Here is a 23,993-nt window from a genome sequence, read left to right as displayed (position 1 = left end):
GTACTGTGCTGTGCCAGTTCTGACAGCAGTTACCCGTTGAGCTTGCATCCTCACCACTAGCAGAGGCTCTGGAGGAACCGTGGAAATGTTATATTGTCCTTACTCATTTTGTCTAGCAATTAAGACGTTTATATTGCTCCAAATGAAAAGCCATGTTAACAGTACACTCGGTAAACAAAGCTTCAGCTAAGCATGGTAGCGTATGCCTTTAATCCCAGAGAGGCAAGAGTTCTGTGAGTTGCTGACAAGCCTGGTCTACATATCTACATGAGTTCCAGGACAGTCAGGGCTACAAAGACCATCTCCATATTAAAAAAAGGAAAGAAGTTTCCTCCATATTCCCTACCTTCCCAGTGATAATTTCCATTGGTTATCTATTTTTCCAATAAAAGCAAACACACACATACGTGCTACCCCTTAGATAAGGTAGCAGCACATCATATATAGGCAAATTGTATTAATACATAATACACGGCATGTGTAATTTCATTTACTATAACTTACACTCCACCACTCAGTCACAGCGCTCTAGTGTGTGGCTTTTCCGTGCCCAGTCCCTTACTGACTTTCCAACTCAACTCCATATAGCCTTACAATGGATACTTTTCTGCATGTTACTTTCTTTTTCCCTCAGTTTTTTGAGACAGGGTTTCTCTTAGCTTTGGAGCTTGTCCTGGAACTAGCTCTTGTAGACCAGGCTGGCCTCAAACTCACAGAGATCCGCCTGCCTCTGCCTCCCGAGTGCTGGGATTAAAGGTGATATATCACCATGTTATTTCTGCTGCTAATGTCCCCATCATGAGCCAGAGGCTAAGGTCTACTCCAGAACAACTGCTCTGGTACAGGCGTCTGGTGGTTGAGCCACTGTAATCTAGCAGCGGCACACATGACCTCTACAAGGGGAACGCCCTCTTTCTGTACCACTCCCCCACAGTACCCCGACCGCTCTTAAAAGTTACTTCACCGGGCTGGAGAGATGGCTCAGTGGTTAAGAGCATTGCCTGCTCTTCCAAAGGACCCGAGTTCGATTCCCAGCAACCACATGGTGGCTCACAACCACCTGTAAAGAGGTCTGGCGCCCTCTTCTGGCCTGCAGACATACACACAGACAGAAAATTGTATACATAATAAATAAATAAAATATTTAAAAAAAAAAAAAGTTACTTCACCAAAGAGTAAGAAGTATATTTTTATTTTCTCTATACATCTGTAAAACAATTAGGACCAACATTTTGAAACAGAAATGAAAAACCCCCCCCTGCGGAAAAATGACACTGAAACAGGGACAGAGTTGCTGAGGGGCAGTGCACTAGCCCTGACAAGCTGTAGCAACTCTGATTGGTCCAAGAAATGGCGGTACTGGGAGGGTGTAAGAGGGAAACAAAGGATGGCAATTTACTGAGGAAGTGGGCCCCGAAGTGGACCACGAGGGGGAACTGGGGGCCGTGGAGTGGGTCTGGGTGGAGGGAGGGGCCCCCGCTGGTAGCCGTAGGGAGGGGGCCTTGGAGGACCAGTGTATCCATGAGGAGGCATCAATGGAGGAGGCCCGCGCATACCGTGCGGAGGCATGGGGCCTGGATGACCTGCAGAAAGAGAAAAGAAAAGTTAATAAAAATGAAAACAAGTAGCAGTTGATGCTGACGGAACAGAAGAAATGCGAGAAGCCACAGGGGACAGGGCAGTGACAAAATGCTGTAAGAGGACACGCAGAACTGCCAGCTCGGCCACACAGGCCCCATAACCCCAGCACCGAGGCAGGAGGAGGAGCCAAGGCTACCCAGGGGGGTAGAGCCTGTCTCTCTCACACACAGAGAAATGTATGTGAGGATGGATAAAGGGGCTAGCGCCCACTCACCCATGGGAGATCCAAAAGGAGGCCCTCGGGGGGGCATGCCCATGGGAGGAGGTCCAGGATGCGGCATTCCAGGAGGTGGCCGGGGTGGTGGTTGTCCTCCAGAGCCTGGAGGCCCAGCATGGGGGTGTCCTAGGCCATGGGGGCCATGGTGGGCCAGCTGCATCTGGGACATCCCTATGAAAATAAAACAAAGGAAAAGGAGACAAAAGGAACAAAGCGCAAAGAAAGAACAAAATGACAAGAGTGACACGGAGAATATTAAAACAGGGCTACCACTGTCCTTCACCTGTCAACAGTAAGGCTCAACCAGTTCTGTAGGCTCTTCACTTTCCTTCTATGATTTTATTTTTATATCAATACTTGTCTGAAGGTGACTGACAGCAGTGGTCAAAGTAGCCACGCTGCTAATTTACCTCCAAGTTTATTTAGCACATCAGAAATATCTTTTCTCTTGATGTGAAGAAAAAAGACAATGAAATGTGCACTCGTTTTTCTTCTATGACTCAAGCACAGGGACGGTGACAGCACGTATACAACAGCAGAATGTTTGCTCTAAGACAGGACTTGGGATGGTGGCAGTCATACCCCAGGGCAAAGGCTTCATTCTACAAGGCCAATGATATCTCCCAGCAGCAAGGTGATGCCACACACTGAGTTCGAGGCCAGCCTGGTCTACAAGGACTAGTTCCAGGACAGCCAGAGCTATACACAGAGAAACCTTGACTCAGGAAGCTCACACCTGCATTCTCCAGCATGTTGAAGGCTGAGGCAGGAGGATCAGTAGCAGATGAAGAACAACCTTAGCTACCTAGCAAAGTCGAGACCAGTTTGGGCAACATAAGACTCTGGCTCAAAAAACAATAGAAACTAAATTATAAAAAATAAAATAAATGCCTGTGGGTGGTGGTGCACGCCTTTAACCCCAGAACTTGAGAAATAGAGGCAGGCGGATCTGGTCTACAGAGATAGTTCCAGGACACCAAGAAACCCTGTCTCGAAAAACCAAAAAATAAAATAAACTTTTTTCTTGCCATAGTAATGCACACTTTAAATCCCAGCACAAGGGAGGCAGAAACAGGCAGATCTGTTGCGTTTAGGCTAGCCTGCTCTACAGTGTTCCAGGCCAGCCAGAAATATACTGTAAAGCCACCACCAGCACTGAAAAAAGGTTCCTTAAGAGGACAGCAGAGTGGACATCAACGGCTCCCGGCAGAAAGTCTGGCGCGCGCAAATCGCCAAACGGCAAACACGGAAATACTAATAACTAGGCCATCAGGAGAACCTGAGTACGGAGTGCTATGGCAATTTCATAAGTGACAGGAACAGAAGAATTTTAAGGACACGTCTATGAACATCCTAGAAAAATCACTCAGGAAAAAGTAGATCAAAGACAGAGAAAATTAGAGCCAAAGAGACAGGAGATCAGCAGTCATTACAGGTGCAGGAGAGCAGGGTGCCGGCTTGTGGCCAAGGGCAGAACACGCATTAGATTCGCAAGTGGATGACAGAACAGACAAACTCCCAGAGCTGTGAACTTAGCGGCTACAAACAAGGGCTGTGGAAGAAGGCTCAGGAAGGAAAGAAAAGCAACCTGTGGGCTGAGGAGCAGCCTTGTCTAGCCTGTCATCAAGATCCATGGACCAGAGTCCTAGAAGGAATCAGTACCTGCACATTTAGCACTACAGATAAACATTGAAAAGAGAACCAAACATAAAGTCTACACAGAAAGAAAGGGGGGGAGGGCTGGTCCAGGTTGCTAAGGCTGATAAGTCACATGGAGAATAAAGAAAAACAGAAAAACACAATAATTTCAAACAGGAAGACATGGCTAGTCACATGCATAGCAGTGGTTGAGAAGCTGAAACGGCTGGTTGGTGGTGGCACCATCTTTAATCCCAGCACTTGGGAGGCAGACAGGCAGATCTCTTAAGGCATGCCTGGTCTACAATGCAAGTTCCCAAAACAAAACAAAATCAAACAAAAAAAGGAAGCAGAAACATCACCTAGATTTGGCAACTGAGTTACTACCTGGGAATGGGAGGAGGCTAAGAGTAAAAACAACAGCAAGTACAGCCTATTCTGCAGAAAATGAAAAGCTGGAGATGAAGTGGGAGCGTATAGAAGTATTGTTTTCTGACGGAAAGGGGGACCCTGGACTACTTCCTCCCAAGACAAAGAGCAGCGGCCGGGCAATGACCAAGGCAGTCTCACAAGCTCAGCTCCTCTTCCCAGCAAAGAGCACTCACCTGGATGGGGCATCCCACCTGGGGGGAACGGGTGAGGATGTGAATGTCCGTGACCAGGATGTCCAGCTCCTGGAGTTCCTGCTGCTGGGGGGCCATGTCCTCCAGCCCCAGGTGGCATCGGGGGCGGGGGCATGGCTGGGGGTATCCCGGGAGGCAGGGCTCCAGGAGGTGGCACCGGAGGTGGGAAGGAGCCAGGAGGAGGCATGCCTATGTAAGAAGGGAGAGTTAGTGCTAGTGTCCAGCCTCCTCCCAGCACACTGAACTCCAGCCTCCTGAAGACACCCAACAACTTCGTCCCTTCCACCACCGCTCCCTATTCTCACTGCCCACTGATTTAATGGCTCACTACTTCAGGGCCTTTTCTGCCCCCTGACCCTCCCCCTCCTATGGGCCTCCCTGGTGTAGTTTGAACTAAAAGCTTTACCTGGTGGAGGAAGTCCAGAACCCAGGGATGAAACCACAGGGTTGGGGGCAGAAGGTGGAGGGGGTGCGTCGGCAAACAGCTGATGAGGGCGGTCAGCCTGGGACAGAGGGTTCTGGGCTGCCAGAAGTCGCTCAGCTGCTGAGCCATGGCGCTCGCCCTTCGAGTCCTTCTTGAAGGCGTAGGACACAGTGATAGGACGGTTACACAGGTACTGCCCATTCATGGCCTCGATTGCTGCGTCCGAAGCGTCAAATGAAGCGAAGTTAATGAAGGCATAGCCCTTGGAGTTGCCCGTGTCCGGGTCCCGCATGATCTTGGGGGTTTGTAAGATGACCCCAAAGGCGCTGAAAGTATCATAGAGCAACTTCTCATCGATTTCGGGGTCCAGGTTCCCAATGAAAATGTTGGCCCCTACGTCCAGGTTTTTGTTGTGAGCGGAAGCCTTGTTCACCCGGATCGGCTTCCCATAGAGCTTGATCATATTCATGATCTTAATGGCATAGTCGGCATCCTCCTCGCTCAAGAACTCAACGAAGCCATAGCCTGTAGAAATGGAGCAGAGAAGGGACTACTGACTACTCAGGTGAAGGGAAGCGAACATTAACTCACCAGCCTCCAAACAAGGACCAGGACGGAAGGGGAAATCTCGCTTTAGCTGAGAACAATTCCAGTAACTTCAAACTAAAGCTAAGAGAATACTCCAGAAACAAACTACGAACTGAAGCCTAAGGAAAAGAAATCTTTAGGGTTCCAAAACAGTTGGGATTACTAGGGTTGAGACTCTTCAGGGGCCGTTAACCCTACGTGGAGTTCCTTCTTGCCATCCACTCACCTTGGTGCTGGCCAGTGACTCTGTCCTTTGGCATGTGGGTGTTGACCACTGGCCCTGCCTGGAGAAAGAGTTCCCACAGCAGAGGTTCGCTTACTTTCTCGTCTAGACCGCCCACGTACACCGTGGCATCTAAAGCGAGGGAGCAGAAGGTAAAGGCAAGGTCAGGAGTTAGAGAAGGAAAACAAAAATGAAAAACGCTACCTAAAGCGCTGAAGCCTCCCTCTGCCTGCCTAGTCGAGAAAGTCCGCTGAAGTCTAATTCAGTGCTCTTTCCTGGTGGGCTTCCGTCTGTTTGGGGATGGCAGTGCCGAAGGGACTGGATCTAGAAGCATCACCCCTTACAGGCCTCGGCCTGCACCCGGCCTCCAGACCCAGCACCCAGAGGCTGGCCTCACACCGGGAGAATCTAGTCCCCCACCCTGGCAGACACGCTTCTGGCACTAATCCGCCCTCCGCCTCCCCTGCGCCCATGTTGGGCTCTTCTCTCTCAATTACCCTGATTCCGTTCGGAGATCGGTCCGGCAGCCATGGCGAAAAGGCTCCCGCCGTCTCTAAGCAGCAGCACCGCCCTCTGACCTCAGTTACTACTTCCACTTCCGGGCCAAGGCTCACATTGGGCGGGGCCGGCGGCAGGGGAGGAACCGGAAGCGATCGCGGCCATTTTAGGAGTCGGATTGTCTAGGAAGATGCTCTGGAGCTGTTACAACACCGGGGAGGAACAGACGCACTCAGCCCCTCTTGATGTAGTTCTCGACTGTCAGAGGATCACACTGCTCCCCAAGTGCAAACTCAAGTGCTAAGCCGAGCTTTATATGTTCCGTGACGCAGAGAAGTGTGCTGGGGGGACGGGGTCTCCCTCAGGTCTGCCTTCGGAAGCAGCCTAGGACCTCAGTCCACGCCCCTCGTGCAGATCCGCCCTCAGCCCTGGCTTGAGCTCCAGGTAGATTGTTTTCTGCGCCTGAAGTGTCTGAGCTCCACTAATGTTTGGGAAATCAGAGACCCAAAGCCAGTATTGAAGCTTTCCACAACACACTCTGGTCTCAGCAGCTTCACGCTCTTGTCCCATCGCCTATATAAGAGACACAAAGAGAACCTTTCCCTGGGCGTGGTGGGTGTGATGGCACCTGTTAATCTCAGCACTCAGGCCGGTGGGTCTTGAGGCCAGCCTGGTCTACAGAGCTAGTCCCGGGACAGCTAGGGCTACACACACAAACCCTGTCTAGAAAAACAAAACAAAACAGAGGTTTCAGGACAGCCAGGACTACACTGAGAGACCTGTCTCCAAAAAAAAAAAGGAAAAAAGTAAAGGGGGGGCACCCTTCTGTCCCCACATTTCACGTGAATTCAGCCCAGCCCCACCTGACTTGTGCCCTTTATTTCCTTATCAATAACATGAGTGCTATTCTCTCAGTTCATACTTTTCTTCCAACCGCTTTTCTGAGATCATCATTCAACACAAGAAATGCTACCAGCAGTGCGTAGAAGTACTGTACTTTAATGAATTCCTTAAATAGAAATACCACTACAAAAATACACAGTGGGAGGGGAGGGTGTCTCCCTTATTCACCTCGTTCCGGTAGAAGACTAAAAGACCGGGTTTCAAAGCCGCGGCGAGGCTTGAGAATGAGGTCTCTAGGACATCTAGGGACTGATCTCACAGTTTTGACTGTTTGTGATCTAAAAGGTATGGAATTACCTCGGGGGCGGGGCTGGGTGGGGGAAGGCAACCACATTCTGAACTGGTTTTGTTTCTTATTCTTCAAATCAAGAGAAACAAAAATAGCTCTAGTAACCAAACGACATGCAAGCTGGAGGGAGCTGGAGGTTGGAAGCGCCCGCCTCTGCTACAGAGACTCACGCAGGGAGTTAGCTCCTTTATTGGCTGGGATGTGAAAACTGAGCACCAAAGTCAGATACAAAGAAAGCTTGGCAGAACCGCCCCCTCCGTCCCCTCTGCCCTGCCTTCCAGAATGCTAGCAGTTTCAACGGATCTGAGAGAGCATGGTATTTGGATCTCTTTTCTTGCAGTGATCCTCAGGAGATACTCTTGGTGTCAATTTTCTTAATAGTTCCTGGAGACAAGAGAGCTCTTCCTGGAGGCCAGAGACTGTAACTGCTGAGGAGCCCATCTGGGGAGGAGAGAAAGAAGGGCACAAAGGTATATTGTTGCAAGTCTCGCTGGTTTGCTTGCTTTTTTTTGTTTTGTGTTTTTCAAGACATGGTTTCTCTGTGTAGCCTTGGCTGTCTTGAAACTCACTTTGTAAACCAGGCTAACCTGGTCTGCACACAGGCATGGGCCCCACTGCCTGGCAAAGGAGTAGTATCTGTTTTTAAGATCCTTGCTACTTCTAGAGTCTTAAATGCTCCTTCCTCTTCTGCCCGTGCCCTACATTCTACATGACTCAAGCCAGAGGCAGTTTCCCACCACCGATTAGCCCAAGTAGATAAACAGTATCCCAGCTTGATAGATAGAGTACCCCCAGTTCCTCCAGCCTGTTGCCTTTCCAGCTCTTTCTCCCCCTCCTGTCTGTCTTCCCTTCTCACCTGGACCTGAGGCCTTCCCCTCAGGTAACAACGTTTCCAGAATCTGATCTGAGGTCCCAGATACCCAGGCAGCAGTAGCCCAGGAGGTAAAGGGCAAGCTCCCCAATGTGAGGGGAGCCCCCATTCTTGATCAGCTAGGCTTTCGGAGGATCTAGCAGGTCGAGGGAGCCAATGAGAAGAGACTGCCAGCAAGGAGGGACTGTCTTGCCAAGGACAGAGCTGATTTAGGGGTGTCAGGGCCCCTCGAGAGAACAGCCACACAGAACTGGGGGGTCCAGGAACCATGAAGCTTTTCTAAAAAAGAAAGTGAAGTCAACAGACAACCGAGAAAACAACTGCTTTCTGAAGTGGGAGGGTATCCAGCTGCCGCCCACTCGTGGGCGAAACACCAAGCCGCCTCTGAGCTCCCATCTCACTAGGCTTAGGGCTTCAGGGTTATTAGGTTCATTTTTATTTTTTTTTATTTTTTTTTATTTTCGAGACAGGGTTTCTCTGTAGCTTTTTTTTGGTTCCTGTCCTGGAACTAGCTCTTGTAGTCCAGGCTGGCCTCGAACTCACAGAGATCCACCTGCCTCTGCCTCCTGAATGCTGGGATTAAAGGCGTGCGCCACCACCGCTGGCTAGGTTCATTTTTAGAGAAGCTTGTAATATATGGACATGAAACAAGAGGACTAGCAAGCAGAAATGAAGACAAAAAGGATGCTGTCTGCTATTCTGGGATAGCGGTCTTGCTGAAGACAGGCTACACGTGACAGCTTTGAAAGACATGGCAGCTTTCTCTGAGGATCTCTGATATCCTGTCTTTCTACATCGTCTAGTAGTGTGAGCCTGAGAAAGTCAGGGAAATTGAAGGGTAGGCATTTTACCTGTTGTCTGGGGAGCCAGGAATCTGGGCAGTGCTCCGGACTGTAGCCAGGATTAAGGAATTGTGATATCTGTTCCTTGCTGTAGCGTAAATCCCAGTCCCAGACAGACAGATGTAGATTAGCAGAGCTCCCAGCTACGGACTGGGAGTCCTCAGGGGGGTAAATTTGTGTATAGGAGTTGAACTGGACAACGGAAGCAAGAAAAGGGGTTGGTTAGAGCTCAGGAAGTGGCTTCGTGGAGAAAAGCAGTTGCCATGTGAATTTGAATGCCCAGAACCCACACAAGGCCAGACACACAGCTCAGGGTCGGCGACCTCAGTGCTTCCACAGGAAGACGAGAGGCAGACACAAGAGAGTCCCTGAGAGCGCAGGTCCAGCAAGGCTGGAGTATGCAGCAGACAAGCAGTAGGAGGAAGGTGAAGACTGACGCCGGAGCTTGCCCTCCGACCACCGCAGGACTCCTATGGCATGCACACATCCACATTCACACACATAAACGTGCACGCACGCACACAAATTTTAAACGGATTGTTAAACCAGTGTGTGTGTATCCACCTGTCCTACATCTACAAACCCCCTTACTTCCTATTTCAGGCATCATATATAGAACAAAAGTCTAATCTCAAGAGGGAGCTCCCCCAACCCCTTCCATATACCTCAATTTTTATAAATCAAGACCAAATCTCAAAGTTTGAATACTCTACCAGGGGAAGAAAAACCAAAACTATAGAGGTCACTGACCTGCCCACTCTTCTTCCCACGCTCCCAGGGAGTGTCTTTCAGGAAGGTGAGGGTGTCAGGAACCCAGATGCTGTCGTGCAGAGCAAGAAGGAAAAACTCAGAGAACTCAAATTCAGCTGGAAACTGCTGGAGAAGCTGCCAGGCACAGTCAAGGAAGAGAGGAAACACTGGGGCCTAAAACAGGAAAAAGAGGTTGGAGAGTCTACAGGGATCTAAAGAAGGGGATAGCAAAATACAAGAACAAAGGGCCCAGGAGCAGGATACTAAGGAGGTCAGAATTAAGAGCACCAGGATGTGAGCCTGGCCATCTGAGTGTCCACTCAGACTGTGTTCACTTCCAGTGGGTCAGCCTCTGCCATTCTCTCTCGTTTTCTTTGGAATGACTGCCCCCCCCCAAAACAAAACCTAAAGTGTTCTCACCTCCTCACTGCCCCCAGTTTCCCCAAGCCTGGTCAGGAAAGGGTGTCCAGCTGCCACCCACTCTCGTTGCACTAGTGACTGGAAACCAAACAATGTCCGGGCTTCTGGGGCCAAAAGCAGCTGGACGAGTGAAGAGAGGAGGCCATTGAAATCACGATCCCCACGCTCTGGGCGATGAAGAAGGAACAAAAAAGGGGGTCCGAGAAACTAGGGCAGGAGGGAATGAGAAGAGGAAACATGAGAGAGGACAGAAGGCACACGGAAAGGAAAGGAAGAGAAAGCAGGATTGAAAGGACACAGAGAAGTGAAGAGAAAACAAAGCTCAAATGAATCACTTTATAGACTTCCCTTCTAGAAACATCCAGTGTCACAGAGGAAGCAGAGCCACGCTTCCTGGGGACCTGCATGGGGACAGGTCCCCATCCACTGATGAAGGGGCCAGAGGGACTAAGAGCATCTTATTACAGCAGGGAGACTACATAGCTCTGAAGGATGCCTTGGCACAACTGCTTCCTTGAGCACAAAGATGCTAGAATTTAAGGGCGTAAGGAAGCTCTACAGATCTTCCACTCACATGAAGGAAAAGGTCAGGACTGCAAGGAGCTGACCCAAGGAACTCACCTTGAAGTACTACAGAACGGACCCGAGATGTCACTAATACTGAGATGTCACTGGCCTTTCGAAGACAAGACCTGGAGGGGCATATGAGGAAGGGAGTAATAGATTAGGAGAGAGGCAGATTTCCAAACACCTGATCCTTCTAAGAAACAGTAGTACAGTCTTCTTGGGAAACTGAGGGGATAATTTATGGAAGGCCATTGGAAAGTCCAAGTCAAGAGAAGGCTGGAGAATATTTTGTTTGTTTCAAGACAGAGTCTTACTAGTATCCCTGGCTATCCTGAAACTTGGCCGGGTTGGACTTGAACTCATAGACATCCACCTGCCTCTACCCTCTACCTCTGCTGCTGCCTTGAGTGCTGGGATTAAAGGTATGCACCATTACATTCGGCTACAGGTTGGAATTATTAATCAAAATTAGAAAGTTGAGCATACCTGACATAGTCCAACCATCGTGTTCCTTCCAAGGCTGAGAGCCACTTATCTTCAGCTACAGAAGAATCTAGCAGAGAGGGATCAAGAAAGGCAAAGAGATAAGGATCCAGGTCTATACCCTAATGGGTTAAAGTCTGATAGAGAGGGCGAAAGAGATGGCTCAGTGGTTGAGAGCATTGGACCCAGGTTCAATTCCCAGCACCCACATGGCAGCTCACAGCTATAACTCAAGTTCCAGAGATCTGACATCCTCACACCAATGCACATAAAGGGTATCACTCCTTTAATCCCAGCACCTGGGAGGCAGAGGCAGACAGACGTCTATGAGTTCAAGGCCAGCCTGGTCTACAGCATGAGTTCCAGAACAGTCAGGGCTACACAATAAGACCCTGTCTCAAAAAAGCAAAACAAAATAAAATGGTTTAGTAGTGGGGGCTAGATAGAATACTTGGTGTTAAGAGTGCACATCACTCTTCCTGATGACTGATTCTCAGAGCCACCTGTAACTCCAGATCTAGGGTTACCTCCATTGGCCTCCACAGGCACCCCTAAATACACGGCATACAGACACATGTGTACACATGATTAAATATAAAGGAAGGCCTTGGGTTTGATCCTGAGCGTTTAAAAAAGGTTTTTGAGTATACAATATAGTAAATAAAATTCACTGTATACTTAAGATGGGTAGAGTGAATTTCATAAAGATTTTTTTTTCATTTTTGTTCTGAGATAGTGTCTCAGAGCCCATGCAGGTATGTGTGTGTGCCACTGGACCCATATTCAGCCAGCAGTGGAGTTTTGTTTTTAAAGTTGGGGAGCAGAGTGTGGTGGTGCATGCCTTTAATCCCAGCACTCATGAGACAGAGGCAGGCAGGTGGGTCAGTGAGTTTGAGGCCAGCCTGGTCTACATAGTGAGCTGCAGATCAGCCTGGGCTACGTGTGAGACTCTGTCTTAAAGAATAAGAAATCAAAACAAAAAAGATTTGGGGGAAAACAGGCTATTGGTAATCTGTAAGTGATGAAGATGGGATAGAAAAGTGAAGGTTCATGGGCTAAAGGGCCATTCATCTATAATATACAAAATAGTAAACCAGGGTAGAATTGGGGGCTCACAGGTTATTCTCACCAGGCAGGCAAAGGGCCCTCAGCTTCACGTGGGCAAGCTGGATATCAGCAAGACTGGGCATCTCGTCCATAGAATCTACCAAGACAACATCAGGGTGCCCAGCCTGTAGCATGGACTCCACTGCTCTGCAGGGAAGGAAAGGAGTCAGGAATTACGGCAAGGCATCTCCTAAGAATACCTAGCCCCAAGTGTCATCACAACTCCTCACCTGACATCTTCTTTGTTAGGGTCGCTGGCTACATAGAAGCCTCCACATCGGAGAAGGTCACTGCCGCCAGGGTGGTGCCAGGACAAGCGCTTCATAAGGGTGAGAAGAGGGTCATTGTAGAAGAACTATTCTTAAGCTGCCCTTGTCCCGACAATGACCTCACAGGAAGCCCTCCAATCCCTTTTCCCCTGACCCTCTAATCTCAGACTAACCGGTCCACGGCCCTGCTGGAAGTGGGCAAATGCTCTTCTGACCTCACTGTCCAGAATTCGATTAGGGACCCAGAAGTAACCCGAGAGGCTGCAAAACAGAGAGTGACGTCAGAGCTTGTCAGTGACCTCTGCTAATAGGAGCTAGTATTACAAAATAAAGAGTGACGTCACAGCCTGTCAGTGACCTCTGCTAATAGGAGCTAGTATGACAAAACAAAGAGTGATGTCACAGCCTGTCAGTGACCTCTGCTAATAGGAGCTAGTATGACAAAATAAAGAGTGATGTCACAGCTTGTCAGTGACCTCTGCTAATAGGAGCTAGTATGACAAAACAAAGAGTGATGTCACAGCCTGTCAGTGACCTCTGCTAATAGGAGCTAGTATGACAAAATAAAGAGTGATGTCACAGCTTGTCAGTGACCTCTGCTAATAGGAGCTAGTATGACAAAATAAAGAGTGATGTCACAGCTTGTCAGTGACCTCTGCTAATAGGAGCTAGTATGACAAAACAAAGAGTGATGTCACAGCCTGTCAGTGACCTCTGCTAATAGGAGCTAGTATGACAAGGAAGTTATTTTGGAAAGACCATTCCAAGGGATCTCAGGTTTTAAAAACAGAGGTAACAGAGCCTGGAGTTTATGGGAAGTTCTGGCTTAGAGGATCAAGGGACTCTGGGAAGACCTGGAAGGCAGCAGGAGTGGGTGGATGGGGACATCACCTGGTAGCCATGTCGAACCTCTCGTTGACTGTGCTAACCCTCCAGCCTCTGGCCCCCTGCTTCTTCCGCTCAGCTTCCCAGTCTTCTAAAGTCTCCAAGAGAAGAATAGGTGGTTTTCTGGAGCCAGTAACCTTGCCTGGAGCAGGAGTGAGACACAGAGGAAGAAGAAATATTTTATCCAACTAGCCCCTTCCGTTTCAAACTCTTCCCATCTCCTTAAGCTAAGGCCTCACTCACCAACTTTGCTCAGGGTTACTCCTCTGTAGTGCTGCATTTGACTACTCTGAGCTCGGGCTTGAACGATGGCCACGGTTACCTGGAGAGGAAAACATATTCCATCCTTTAGCCCCAGACGAAAGGAAAAAGAATGAAACGGAGCACATGTTGCTCCACCATCTTTACCACCAATAGCGCAGAGAAGCTAAGGCAGGCCCCAGAGAAGGGGGCCTCCACAAGTGGGTACTGGGACCAGAGGGACAAGCTTAGAACCACAGACTCAGAACATTAATTTGGGGGAGGAACCTTGGGACTATTATCCAACTCTCCACAATTTTCAGAGGTAAAAACTTACCCATAGTTACTGCCCGCAACCGACAGAGGCAAACTACAGTTCAGGCCCCTCCCACTCATGAGACTATCACTCCAGTCTTTTAGCTTCTAGAGTGGAGTGGACTGATGAGAGAGCTTGGAGCATGGAGAAGAGGCTGGGTTCCTAAGGTGAAAAGAGTTCTTCAAATGAAAGGGTTCTTACCTGAAAGGCCTGAGGCTCTAGCCCTCCAGCCTCAAAACCAACTCGAAGCAGACGGAAGTCTCGGCCATGAATGAGAATCTCCTCTGGGATGAACTTAAGCTGGGACCCCGGACGGAGGAGCTGCACTCTGGACAAGCCGCTCACTGAAGCGAGAGTCCAAGTAGGATAGCTATGGGTCACTCTGGGAGGACTCCCTGCAGTCCAGCCTGCCCCGCCCCTTTTATAAAACCCTCAGGCTTACCAGCCTCTAAACGCCCAATGTTGACCAGGGCAAAATCATATTCACTGCTCAGGGGAGTGTCCTAAAGGAAGCCAAGCCAAGACTGGTGTTATTGACCTCGGACAGCCATCATTGTCCCACCTTGGTGACTCTTCTCTCCCCTCCCCAGTAGAAGGCAACTTACTTCCCTAGAAATAATTCCTACTATCAATGATACATCCAAAAGAAAACCCCTAATCCTGTTTGTCCGAATCCAGATTCCCTTGCTGTTCACTCTAGCTGTCCTTTATTTTGTCCAGTAACAAGAGTATTGCTATGTAGCCTAGGCTAGCCTGGAACACTCATGGTCTTCCTGTCTCAGCCTCCGGGGGGGGGGGTCACAGGTCACTGCCACCATGCCCAGCTTCTGTCTTGTCTATTATCCTAACCATCTCACCTGATTTCGCTGCCATCCACAAGGTTGGAAGGTGACCCTAAAGTTAGTGCAGATCAGAGTTCCAGGCAGTTCCAATTCTTGCCCCTTCCTCAGCCCTGGTGCCCATGCTAGGATCTTCTCCCCTAAAAGGGAAAAAAGGAAGCAAAGTTCTAACTGTTCCCTATGCTGCCCACATGTCTACATCTCTACTCCTCTTTCTAGAATGGAAGATAGAAGGGAAATGATTTGCTTTTTTTTTCCCCTCTCTCTCTCCAGACAGGGTTTCTCTGTGTCCTCAGTCCTGGCTATTCTGGAACTCACTTTGTAGACCAGGCTCCAGGCTGGCCTCAAACTCACAGAAATCCACCTGCCTCTGTGTCCCAAGTGCTGGGATTAAAGGCGTGCACTGCCATCACCACCTGGCTATGGTTTGCATTTTTTAACCTCTAAAAACTCAGTGTACAAAACAGGGCACATAGTAGACACGCAATGATCATGGACTAGTTAATAAGAAAAGGGCTAACCAAGGCAAGAAAACAAGAGGGAACATTAAGGTTCCCCAGCAGCTCTGGGGAGACAGGAGAGCAAGCCTCAGGCAGAACAACTCCGACGAAAGGAATCCAGAGCTATGTCTGGTGAGAACATACGAAGGCTGGGGTAGGAGGAATCCTGATGGAGTCTTGGGAAGTCAAATTATTACCTGGGAGACACCCAGAGGCCAGGCAACCGCCAAGCTGATGACTGCTGGGCTCCGGCATCCTGTTGCCTCCGCCAGACTTGGGTCCAGAGAGCTGAGAAGGGGAGAGTTAATCTGGGACTTCCCAACCTCAGGATCTGGGATTTCTTCAGCAGCTGCTGGCAGGGACCCACACTGAGCCTCTCCCTCTCAGGGAAACTGAGACCAGTGACTGCCAGGAGCTCAGGCCTGGGACTGGCAGACAGGACAGGGAGGGGCTAGTTAATGGATAATGAGACAACTCGAGACTGAAAAGTGCAGAGCAAGCTCCATGGCAGTTGATAAAAAGATACACCCTCCTCCTCTGGACCCTTTGCTTCCCTCTTAATTTCCACAGCATCCCTATTCATACCGTCTTGCCACCCCCTCCCCCCATTCCTTCTCCTTACCATCTCTGGCTCCTCCTTCCGGGGGGCAATGTTGAAACTCTGGCCCCGGCCCCCCCACCACATTTCCCTGGCTCCATCCGGGAGTGGAGCAGCTAAGGGTGGGAGTTCTCAAAGATGCTCACTCTCTGGAGAGAGGCTAAATCCTAGAGGTGGGGAGAAAGAGGCCAGGGAGGACTCAGGGGAAACAGCCTTTGGGATGCCAAGAGCACAGTTCCGGTGGTCTTACTTGAAAGGTGTGTCCTGCCCAGACACGGGAGGCTCTTTGGAAACTTCGGTGAGTCTAAAGAGGACAGGCGAGATGCCCAACCCCTTAAAGGAGAATACGCACAATTTTTTGGAAAGTAGAAAGGAAATGGAGGACCTTAAGAAAGATGGGAGAAATGGGGTAACTGGGGAATACCCAAATTCCCTTCACCCAATCCCACATTCTAGTCCCTTTAGTCCCTTTTCTGTTCATGAATATTAGAAGTGTGGAGGCAGTAATACAATTATTAGATAGAAACATTTTGTGCTAGCTCTACTGTTTCAGTGGAAACGAAACACTAGGAAACTCAAGTGTTTTGTTTGGTTTATTTATGGGTTTGTGATTATGTTATTTTGGCCTGTGTTTTGATTTTCAACCTTCACCGACAAGCTAACGACAGGGCTTGAGAAGAGGATGTAAATGGGAACAGGACCTTGTGTCCTTTCCGGAGAGCGTGACAGGCCGAGGGGCAAGTGGAGTGGGCGGAAGTTGGTGCGTCTAGGATGCAGACGTAGTACAGGTATTTTGGCGTGCAAATCTCGGCAGTGGGGCGGAGGAGGGGGGAGGCGGGTAGAAAGCACAGGAAAAACTCATAGTATCTAATCCAGCCTTTACGCACAGCAAGCGCACCTCCCTGTTCCCGCCTTCACCTATTCCCCTGGAAAGCCCTGCCTCCTCCCCTCCCAACCCAGTCACCAGATCTCCTAATGAATGATTCATGTTCTGGACTTTGAAAGCTAAGGGTTGGAAACCTTCTTTCAGCTCCAGGATCACATAGCCCCCTCCTTCCTTAACTCAAGGAGCAAAGATGGGGGTGGGGTGCTAGGAGACGCGGAACAGAGATGGAGGTGGGGAAGGCAATTCGAGGGCAGCATGTTTAACACGGAAAAGACAGGAAATGAACACAAAATTGATGTTAATGAGCTGCTGTTTTATTGTTTCTGAGTCTGTACAGAGGCAGCAATCCTAAGGTGGGGGCCGTGACACCCAATACTCCCCTCCCCACAGCACACATCCTTCCAGCCTCAGCTTCCCAAGTTCCCAGGGTTGGCAGCAACTGTGGAAATAGTGAAGGTAGCCCGAGCAGAGTCAGTCTGGAACAAACAGGTATGTACTTGCTAGCAAGAGCCCCAGAAGCCCGACTGTAGGAATCCAAAAGGCCGCTGACCACCACCCCCACCCCGCCCCACACCTCAATGTCTTGTGGAATACAGTACGGGCTGTAAGAGGGAAGCAGCAGGTAGAGAGGTGTGCCCCACCCCCATGGTTTAAAATCCCACGATCCACTTTTCCTCACCCCACCTTCTTCCTTCAGAGAGCCTCATTCTATTTTTTAATACCTCAAGGTATGGGAGCAGCAGAATACAGAGGAAGGAATAGTCAGAACTGGGAGAAACCATAAATAAATTGGGTGATTTGGATCATCACCTAACCAGAAATGCGAAAGGGGTAGCAGCCGTGGGTTAGGTAACGGAAGATTGCAGCACAAACCCAGAAGCCCATGGGATGGAAAGGGCAGAGAGGGGCAAAGAGCTCTATCAGTTTTTCATTTTCAGACCCCTATTTTGGTTACACGTTTGTGCCAGGAGCAAGGGCTGTTGGGAGGGGCAGCCGGAGGAGGGAGGTGGAGCTGAGTGACTCAGAGGATGAATCACAGATCCAGTTATAAACACAGAAAGAGGCCAAGGTCCTTCCCACCCCACTCCTTAGACAGCTTCCATCACTTCTGCTGCCCCCAACCCAGACAGCCAATGGAGGAAGCAGACACAGGAATTCTACAGGGAAGCGTGGTAGTTAATCAGCTTAAGTCTGCAAAACATTAAAAGAGACAGAGTGCCTCCATGACTCATTGAATCAGCAACTGGAGATGGAGGGAAAGAAGAAAATTATGAGACTCTGGGGTACATGTGTTTCTAAGCCAGAAAATGGCTTCCAATTCACCTATGGCTATATGGCTGATACTGCCTCCTTGGAAAATGAGGGCACAGTCCAGAGGTGTCTGAGTAACTCACAATTATTTCCAAATGCTCCTTTATTGAAGGAAAAACAAAGTGCCTGGAACCTTGGGCATGTGACTGAAGGAAGAAAGGCAAGAGCCAGATCTCAGAGAACCAGCTCCATTCTCTGGGCTCAGGATCACCTCCCAAGTGTACAATATAAAATCATGCTAATTTTTGCTTTATTGGTCTGTGGCCTTTGGAAGCCTATAGCGAGGAAGGTACTTCTACTTTAAGGCACAGCAGGGAACTTAACACCATCCGTCACTCTTAGAAATTGCATCTTAAAAACTAAATAAAAAGATACGATTTATATTATTTATAAAACAGTATGAGGAAATCTTTTGCAATTCTCAATTAAGCCAGCATGAGTTAAGAGGAAGGATGTGGAGGATGGCCCTCTGGTGTATTTGCTGTAAGCTGAGAACACAGAATGTAGGGTGGAGAGTGCAACCATGTTAAGTGAAAGGAGAAAAATAAGAACCCTGAAGATCTCCTCTCTGCATCCCACTTCAGCAGAAGCCCAGATGCCCTGGATTGACAGGAATAATTGCACTTAAATGGAAGCCTGAGAGATGAGGCCATGCCTCATCTAAGGATACAGGGTCTGCCTTCCGTCACTCATGTGACCTCCTAAACAAGGGAGGTTCTACTCACTTGAAAGCCCCCACATGGCCCTCCCTCCCTTTTCCCCACCACAGCAATTGCATGGGCTCGTCTATCCCAAAAGACAGGCCGGTCCGTATCGGTTTTGTTTTCTAGACATTATTAATTCCATCCTACTCAACCCCTCCTTCACCCCCAAAAAGAATGAAAAATAAAGTCCACCACTCCTTATTTTAAAAAAGAATGTTTCAGAGAATGGAGAGGCCTTTTGGTGTCATCCTCCCAATTGAAACAGATTTAACAAGAAGTTAAAGGGCCTAAGACCCATTTTCCACACCATCTTAGAACACCCTTCCCTTTCCCTGGAACTTCCTTTTATTTTTGCTTTGGAAAGGCAAACAATTAAGATTGGGTACCATATGAATAAAAACAAACATGATACAAGGTTTCTGTTTCTCTTCATTTGTCCTCAGTTTTTAAAAACAAGAGTGGTAAATACAATCTAATAACAGATCAAGTCCAAACACAGCAGTCCAAGGAGAGCAACTCCCCTGTTTTACTTGATAGGAAAACCCCTGCCAGGCTCTCTGTTCCTATCCACTTAGGCAGGCATCTATGCAGGGTATGGGAGAATGACTGAGCAGTGGACACCATGGTGTCTGTAGTGTCAGAAGGGAGAGGCTCATCTGGTGAAGGCTTCACCAGTGTCATTCAAACTCCAGGAACCGGGACAAGTCTAAAAGGATGAGAACAAGGCACAGGCATTCATTCACCTTGGGAGAAAAACTGAAGGAGTGCTTAAAACCCAGGAATCAAGATAAATACTATCTTGATGCAATATTTTTTAAAAAATCAAAAAATGTTTAAAAAGAACAAACTTTATGAACGTATCAAAATTTAAATAGGATTTGTCCTCATAGTTGTTCAGTTCAGGGCTCACTTCTTTACCTTAATACCAATTCCTGTTATATCCCAAGATTTTGATGTTTTGGTCAATCTGGGTTTTATATTGTGTTTCTATACTTGACGGTGTGACCCTAGCACTTGGGAAGCTGAAGCAAGAGAGTCATACATTTGAGGCCAGCCTAGGCTACAGAGTAGGACCCTATCAAAAAACAAACAAACAAAAAAAAACAAAAACCCCTCAATTTTTGAATAGACCTTTAAATTATACACCAGTCAGAAATGCTTGTCCTATATTAGGTTCCAGCTTAAAGAAACCTGGGCGTGGTGGCTCATGCCTAGATCCTACAATTCAGAAGACTGAGGCAGGAGGATGGCTATGCATTGAAGGCTAGCCTGGTCTATGTAGCAAGTACCAGGCTGGCCAGCCAGGACTAAGTATCAAAGAAACAAACAAAAAATTGCCTAAAAATAACGATAGGAAATTATTAAATCAACAGATATGGTAGATATGGAAGTGAGTGACTTTCAAATTTTTGGAGGGGAAAAACTAAATAATTTCACTGAGAAATTTTTGACTAGCTTCGTTATCAAGGCGAGGTGTGACCATTTTCCTAACCAGGCAGAAGAAGCATGTAGACAAGGGTTCCTCAAGCATGCACGCACGCACGCACACACACACACACACACACACACACACACACACACACACACAGAGCCATTTGTGACTTAGATCAAATGTGAGAATTACATTCCATTAGTGGGTGATGACATCCCTCACTCAGCAAAGAAATCAAAGCCCAGAGCACAGTCCAGTTAACACTCCGGACACACCTCTTTGTCATATGCAGCCACAAGTGTACACAATTGCATAGATGATTTTTCCCCCAGAAAAAAAATATAAGGAAAAAGGACAATTGGTGAAAGATAGTCTTCTGGTTTAAAGCTCTTAGAAATGGCTCTGGTCAGAGCATAAGCTGTCCAGACTTGTGCTTTGTGCAAACTGCAAGGGCGCTCTCACCACTGGGGCCACTCCACCCCTCTGGAGAACAGGGTTGGCTCAGGAAAAGGGAGAAATCCAAAGGCAGATCCGCTCACTGGGCTAATCTGGGCCTGTGGCTACGGTTCACTAAAATATATTTCTCTAGCTACCTTTATAAAAGGCCCTTTCCCACACTTCAATACCAGCCCTAATATCAAAAATATTCTTCTTACAAAGTATTTTTATTATTTTAATAAACTAACCATAGATTAAGGTCAGCTATGGCTTAACAAAAGAAGCCAGGATGTTAAGTTCATTCTCCAGCAATAGACAGGAAGGAGAAAAAAAATCGCTTAAATGGGGATAGGGAGTAAGTAATTTTTAATTCTTTTTTTGTCAGGATCTTATTTCTTTTTCTTTAAAAAATTAGTACACTAAGCTGCTTTCTCTAGAAAGGCAGCCGCAGAGGACGAGAACTCTGTATAGGGTTTTGGTATTGTTTCAAACAGTCTGGCCGAGCGTCTGGCCTTCCTCCGCCTTCCTCAGTGCACTCAAACCCCACATATAGTTATTGCTAAGTAGTTAAAAATAGATTCCTCTGTACCCACCCACCTGAAGAGAAGCCCACACACAAGGCTGCTCTTACCACCCTCCTCTCCCCCTAAAGGGACTTGCTTTTAAAATAAAAACTTTTTTTTTTTTAATCACAACTTCTTAAAACTTAGCTGAACTTAGTCCTCAAAATGGATGAGGAAAAGATGGGGGCAATAGACAATCTCCCCTAAAACTAGAACGGATGACAGATGACTATCTAGAAGAACATAACACTTACGAGGCAAAGAATCCCCCTTGAAGGTTCCTATTTCCACTCACTGGGATTTAAATACCCTTTCTAAGTAGGCCAAGCACACATGCCTGACATCTACCTAATTTAGACCAGGATCAAACTTGTTCTCAGGTTCGCCCTATGCTCCCAATTCCATCATCATGTGCTTTTTTTCTAAAGTCAATGAACTTTGGTCTATTTTTCCTTAACTGACTGAAAACCTTCTTTCCAGGTTCCTCCCACAAGATGTCCACCCACCTCCCACCCACACACACCAATTATTTCCCCACTTTCCCTTGGGCCCTGGAATAGGGCAAGAGGTTATGAGATAGTCTTCCCCTTCTGTCTTGCAGTCTCAAGCCAAACTGCGTAAGAGTAGTACAGCCCTTGAGGTAGGACTAGCCCTGTCCTGCTCTCGCCAGCCTGCCAGCACTCCAGCTCCCACAAACACTCTGCACTTGCCCCATCAACACAGGGGCCGGGTCTTGATGAGCCAGAGCTGAGCTTAACTTTTCTTTGTTTAGCCCCTTCCCGCCAGGTCCCACCCATTCAGAACCTATGCGCCAGCAGTTCCCCCCTCCTCAGTTCTTCCCTGTAACAGCAAGAGCAGAAGTTGTTTGTCTCCGGGTGTCCATAGAAGCTGCAGTTCGGTTGTTTGCATTTGGTCTGGGTTGGGGGAATGCCCTGGGGACCTCCAGCCCATCCATCTGGCTCAGGAGGCTCTCTGTAGCCATTGCTATAGGAATCAGCCACACGGAACTGGGGTGGTAACAAGGCACCCCTGTGAACTCCATCTTTGCCTGGCTCCAGAGATGGGATGTTGTCCTGGTGGGGGTAGGGTCGCCCAGGAGGGTACTGTCTGGGAAAGGTGGCATATGGTGGAAGGCCACCTACACATGGGCCCCCTGCCAACTGCCGGCGGGGCTCCTGGCAGTGGACTCCACCCCCAGAAGGTCGCGGGATAGTAAAGCCCCCAGGGTAACCAGCAGAGAATGCCAGTGCCTTCGACTCTGCTGGGGGGTCACTGGGGGGGACCTCCCCACCATCTGGCTCTGGCTTTTTGGCTGGAGGAGGCCCACTAACTAACCCTCCATTCATGATCTTCCTCTCAGCTTCCTTCTGCTTCTGTTCTGCCAGGAATCTCTCCTCAGCATCTGCAAGGTAGCGCTGGATCATCTCCTCCTGATATTGGTGCCGGTGGCCCATCTTCAGAGTTCCAACAAAAATAAATTTGCCCTCCCCTTGCATTGCAATCCTCATAATGCTCAAGCTTTGCATCACTTCCTGGCTATACTTGCTCCCTCCATTGCCAGCAGACTCAGACGAGGGTTTCTCTGACACAGGCCCATCCCCAGCTGCATCCTCCTTGCCACCCTTCCAGCTCTTCAATGAGTTGTTCTTCTTCTTCTTCTCTAGTGTCTCGGTACCACTGCTTATTCCAGACCCACTCCCCAGTCCTCCAGGCTTAGGGCCCTTGCTATGCATCAGGCCCCCCATGTTCTTCTTAAGCTTGCTGCCCAAGGTCTTGCCAAAGCTGCCCAGTTTGTTAGCCACAGAATCTGCTCTCTTCTTGTCCTTCTCCCGGTCTCGCTTCGACTTCTCCTTCCGTCTGCTGCCCTCATTGCCAGTAGAACTGCTGCCAACTGACTCCTTGTCTGATTCTCCAGACTCAGGAGTGGATCTGGGCTCGTCTCCAGCTGAGGCTGTGGGGGACTCTGGCTGGGCCAGAGGAGCCTGTAACAGAGAGCACCATTGACAGTTACCTCACTGGTTGGTGTGGGTAAGTTCCCACAGGCACGGAACCTATCTAACAGTTTACAGGGCTCCCTGTCACCTCTGCTATTGGCCACACACAAAAAAGGGTACTATCCTGATTAGTGCCTTTATCACTTTGATATTAGTTAGGGTCATCCAGGAAGAAGGAATGTTAGTTAAAGAGCTGCCCCATCATTCTGGCAAGCTGGCAAGTCTGAGGAGCCTTTTCTTGATTAGTGACTGATGTTGGAGGGCCCAGCTCACGGTGGGTGGTACTGCTTCTGAGTAGTAGTCTTGGGTTGTGTAAGAGAAGTCAGGAAAGCAGGCTAGTAAACAGCGTTCCTCCATGACCTCCGCTTCAGTGCCTGCCTCTATGTTCCTGCCCTGGCTTACAACAATGCTGGAGTGCTATCAGAACACATACATCAAATAAACTCTTTCCTCCCCGCATCAACTTTTTGGTCATGATCTTTACCACAGCAACAGGTAGCAAACTAGAACAGGTGGCAAGTGCACCATGAACCCCATCTGTCTAGCTCCAGAGAAGGTTACTAGTATGACAAAGTTCACTCAAGAAGCCACTGTCTTTTCTGGCTTCAGCCAGATGGTCATGGGCCAAGAAAAGATATTTATCTACTATCTAACTTTCCATCACTCACTGAAGTCTGATTTCCTTCTGTAATGAGGAGATTCAAGAGGGAACCTGAGTGTTTCACAGCAGTGAGGCACTGTAATGCATGGCCTCTGGGTGAGCAGGGGCGTTTTCTTCCTTCCTCCTTTTCCTCTCTTCCTTTTCTCTTCCTTTCCTTCCTTCCTTCCTTTTTTTCCTTCCTTCCTTCCTTCCTTCCTCTCTCTTTACTTCTTTCTTTCATTTGAGATGGGGTCTTGTTACACCATCCAGAGTAGCCTAGAACTCATAATCCCC

The 23,993-nt window shown here is 48.5% G+C and overlaps 3 protein-coding genes and 1 non-coding gene across 4 annotated transcripts in view; all 4 read right to left on the bottom strand.

Moving 5' to 3' along the window:
• Nucleotides 1-1,176: 1,176 nt before the first annotated feature.
• LOC121450718 (splicing factor 3B subunit 4) lies at nucleotides 1,177-5,961 on the bottom strand. Its single transcript, XM_041655962.1, has 6 exons — nucleotides 5,852-5,961; nucleotides 5,358-5,486; nucleotides 4,526-5,068; nucleotides 4,102-4,308; nucleotides 1,856-2,029; nucleotides 1,177-1,583 (listed from the first exon to the last, which is right to left on the bottom strand). Exons 1-6 carry the CDS (start codon nucleotides 5,883-5,885, stop codon nucleotides 1,396-1,398), a joined length of 1,275 nt encoding a protein of 424 aa, XP_041511896.1. The 5' UTR covers nucleotides 5,886-5,961; the 3' UTR covers nucleotides 1,177-1,395.
• On the bottom strand, nucleotides 2,214-2,340 carry LOC121451141. The gene has a single exon (XR_005974674.1). It is a non-coding gene; the product is annotated as a small nucleolar RNA SNORA19 (small nucleolar RNA).
• An 814-nt stretch (nucleotides 5,962-6,775) lies between the features above and the next one.
• LOC121450742 (myotubularin-related protein 11-like) lies at nucleotides 6,776-15,993 on the bottom strand. The gene is made up of 17 exons (XM_041656009.1): nucleotides 15,756-15,993; nucleotides 15,331-15,421; nucleotides 14,652-14,773; nucleotides 14,237-14,297; nucleotides 13,996-14,138; nucleotides 13,482-13,560; nucleotides 13,245-13,380; nucleotides 12,527-12,614; nucleotides 12,315-12,403; nucleotides 12,107-12,231; nucleotides 10,981-11,047; nucleotides 10,549-10,619; nucleotides 9,928-10,094; nucleotides 9,508-9,681; nucleotides 8,767-8,949; nucleotides 7,901-8,194; nucleotides 6,776-7,485 (listed from the first exon to the last, which is right to left on the bottom strand). The coding sequence occupies exons 1-17, from the start codon at nucleotides 15,816-15,818 to the stop codon at nucleotides 7,339-7,341; spliced, it is 2,100 nt and encodes a 699-aa protein (XP_041511943.1). The 5' UTR covers nucleotides 15,819-15,993; the 3' UTR covers nucleotides 6,776-7,338.
• A 923-nt stretch (nucleotides 15,994-16,916) lies between these two features.
• Nucleotides 16,917-23,993, bottom strand: part of LOC121450484 (OTU domain-containing protein 7B) — a 60,094-nt gene continuing 53,017 nt past the window's right edge. Inside the window, exon 12 of the mRNA XM_041655410.1 lies at nucleotides 16,917-23,047. Within this exon, the coding sequence (XP_041511344.1) occupies nucleotides 21,863-23,047 (1,185 nt within the window). The 3' untranslated portion in view covers nucleotides 16,917-21,862. The remainder of the gene's footprint in view (nucleotides 23,048-23,993) is intronic.

This window comes from Microtus oregoni, unplaced genomic scaffold (assembly GCF_018167655.1).
Source record: "Microtus oregoni isolate MIOR12 unplaced genomic scaffold, Mior012 000007F_ref0000211, whole genome shotgun sequence".
NCBI lineage: Eukaryota > Metazoa > Chordata > Mammalia > Rodentia > Cricetidae > Microtus > Microtus oregoni.
The sequence above is the reverse complement of the archived record's forward strand: the minus strand, read 5'-3'. Positions and strand labels throughout refer to the sequence as shown.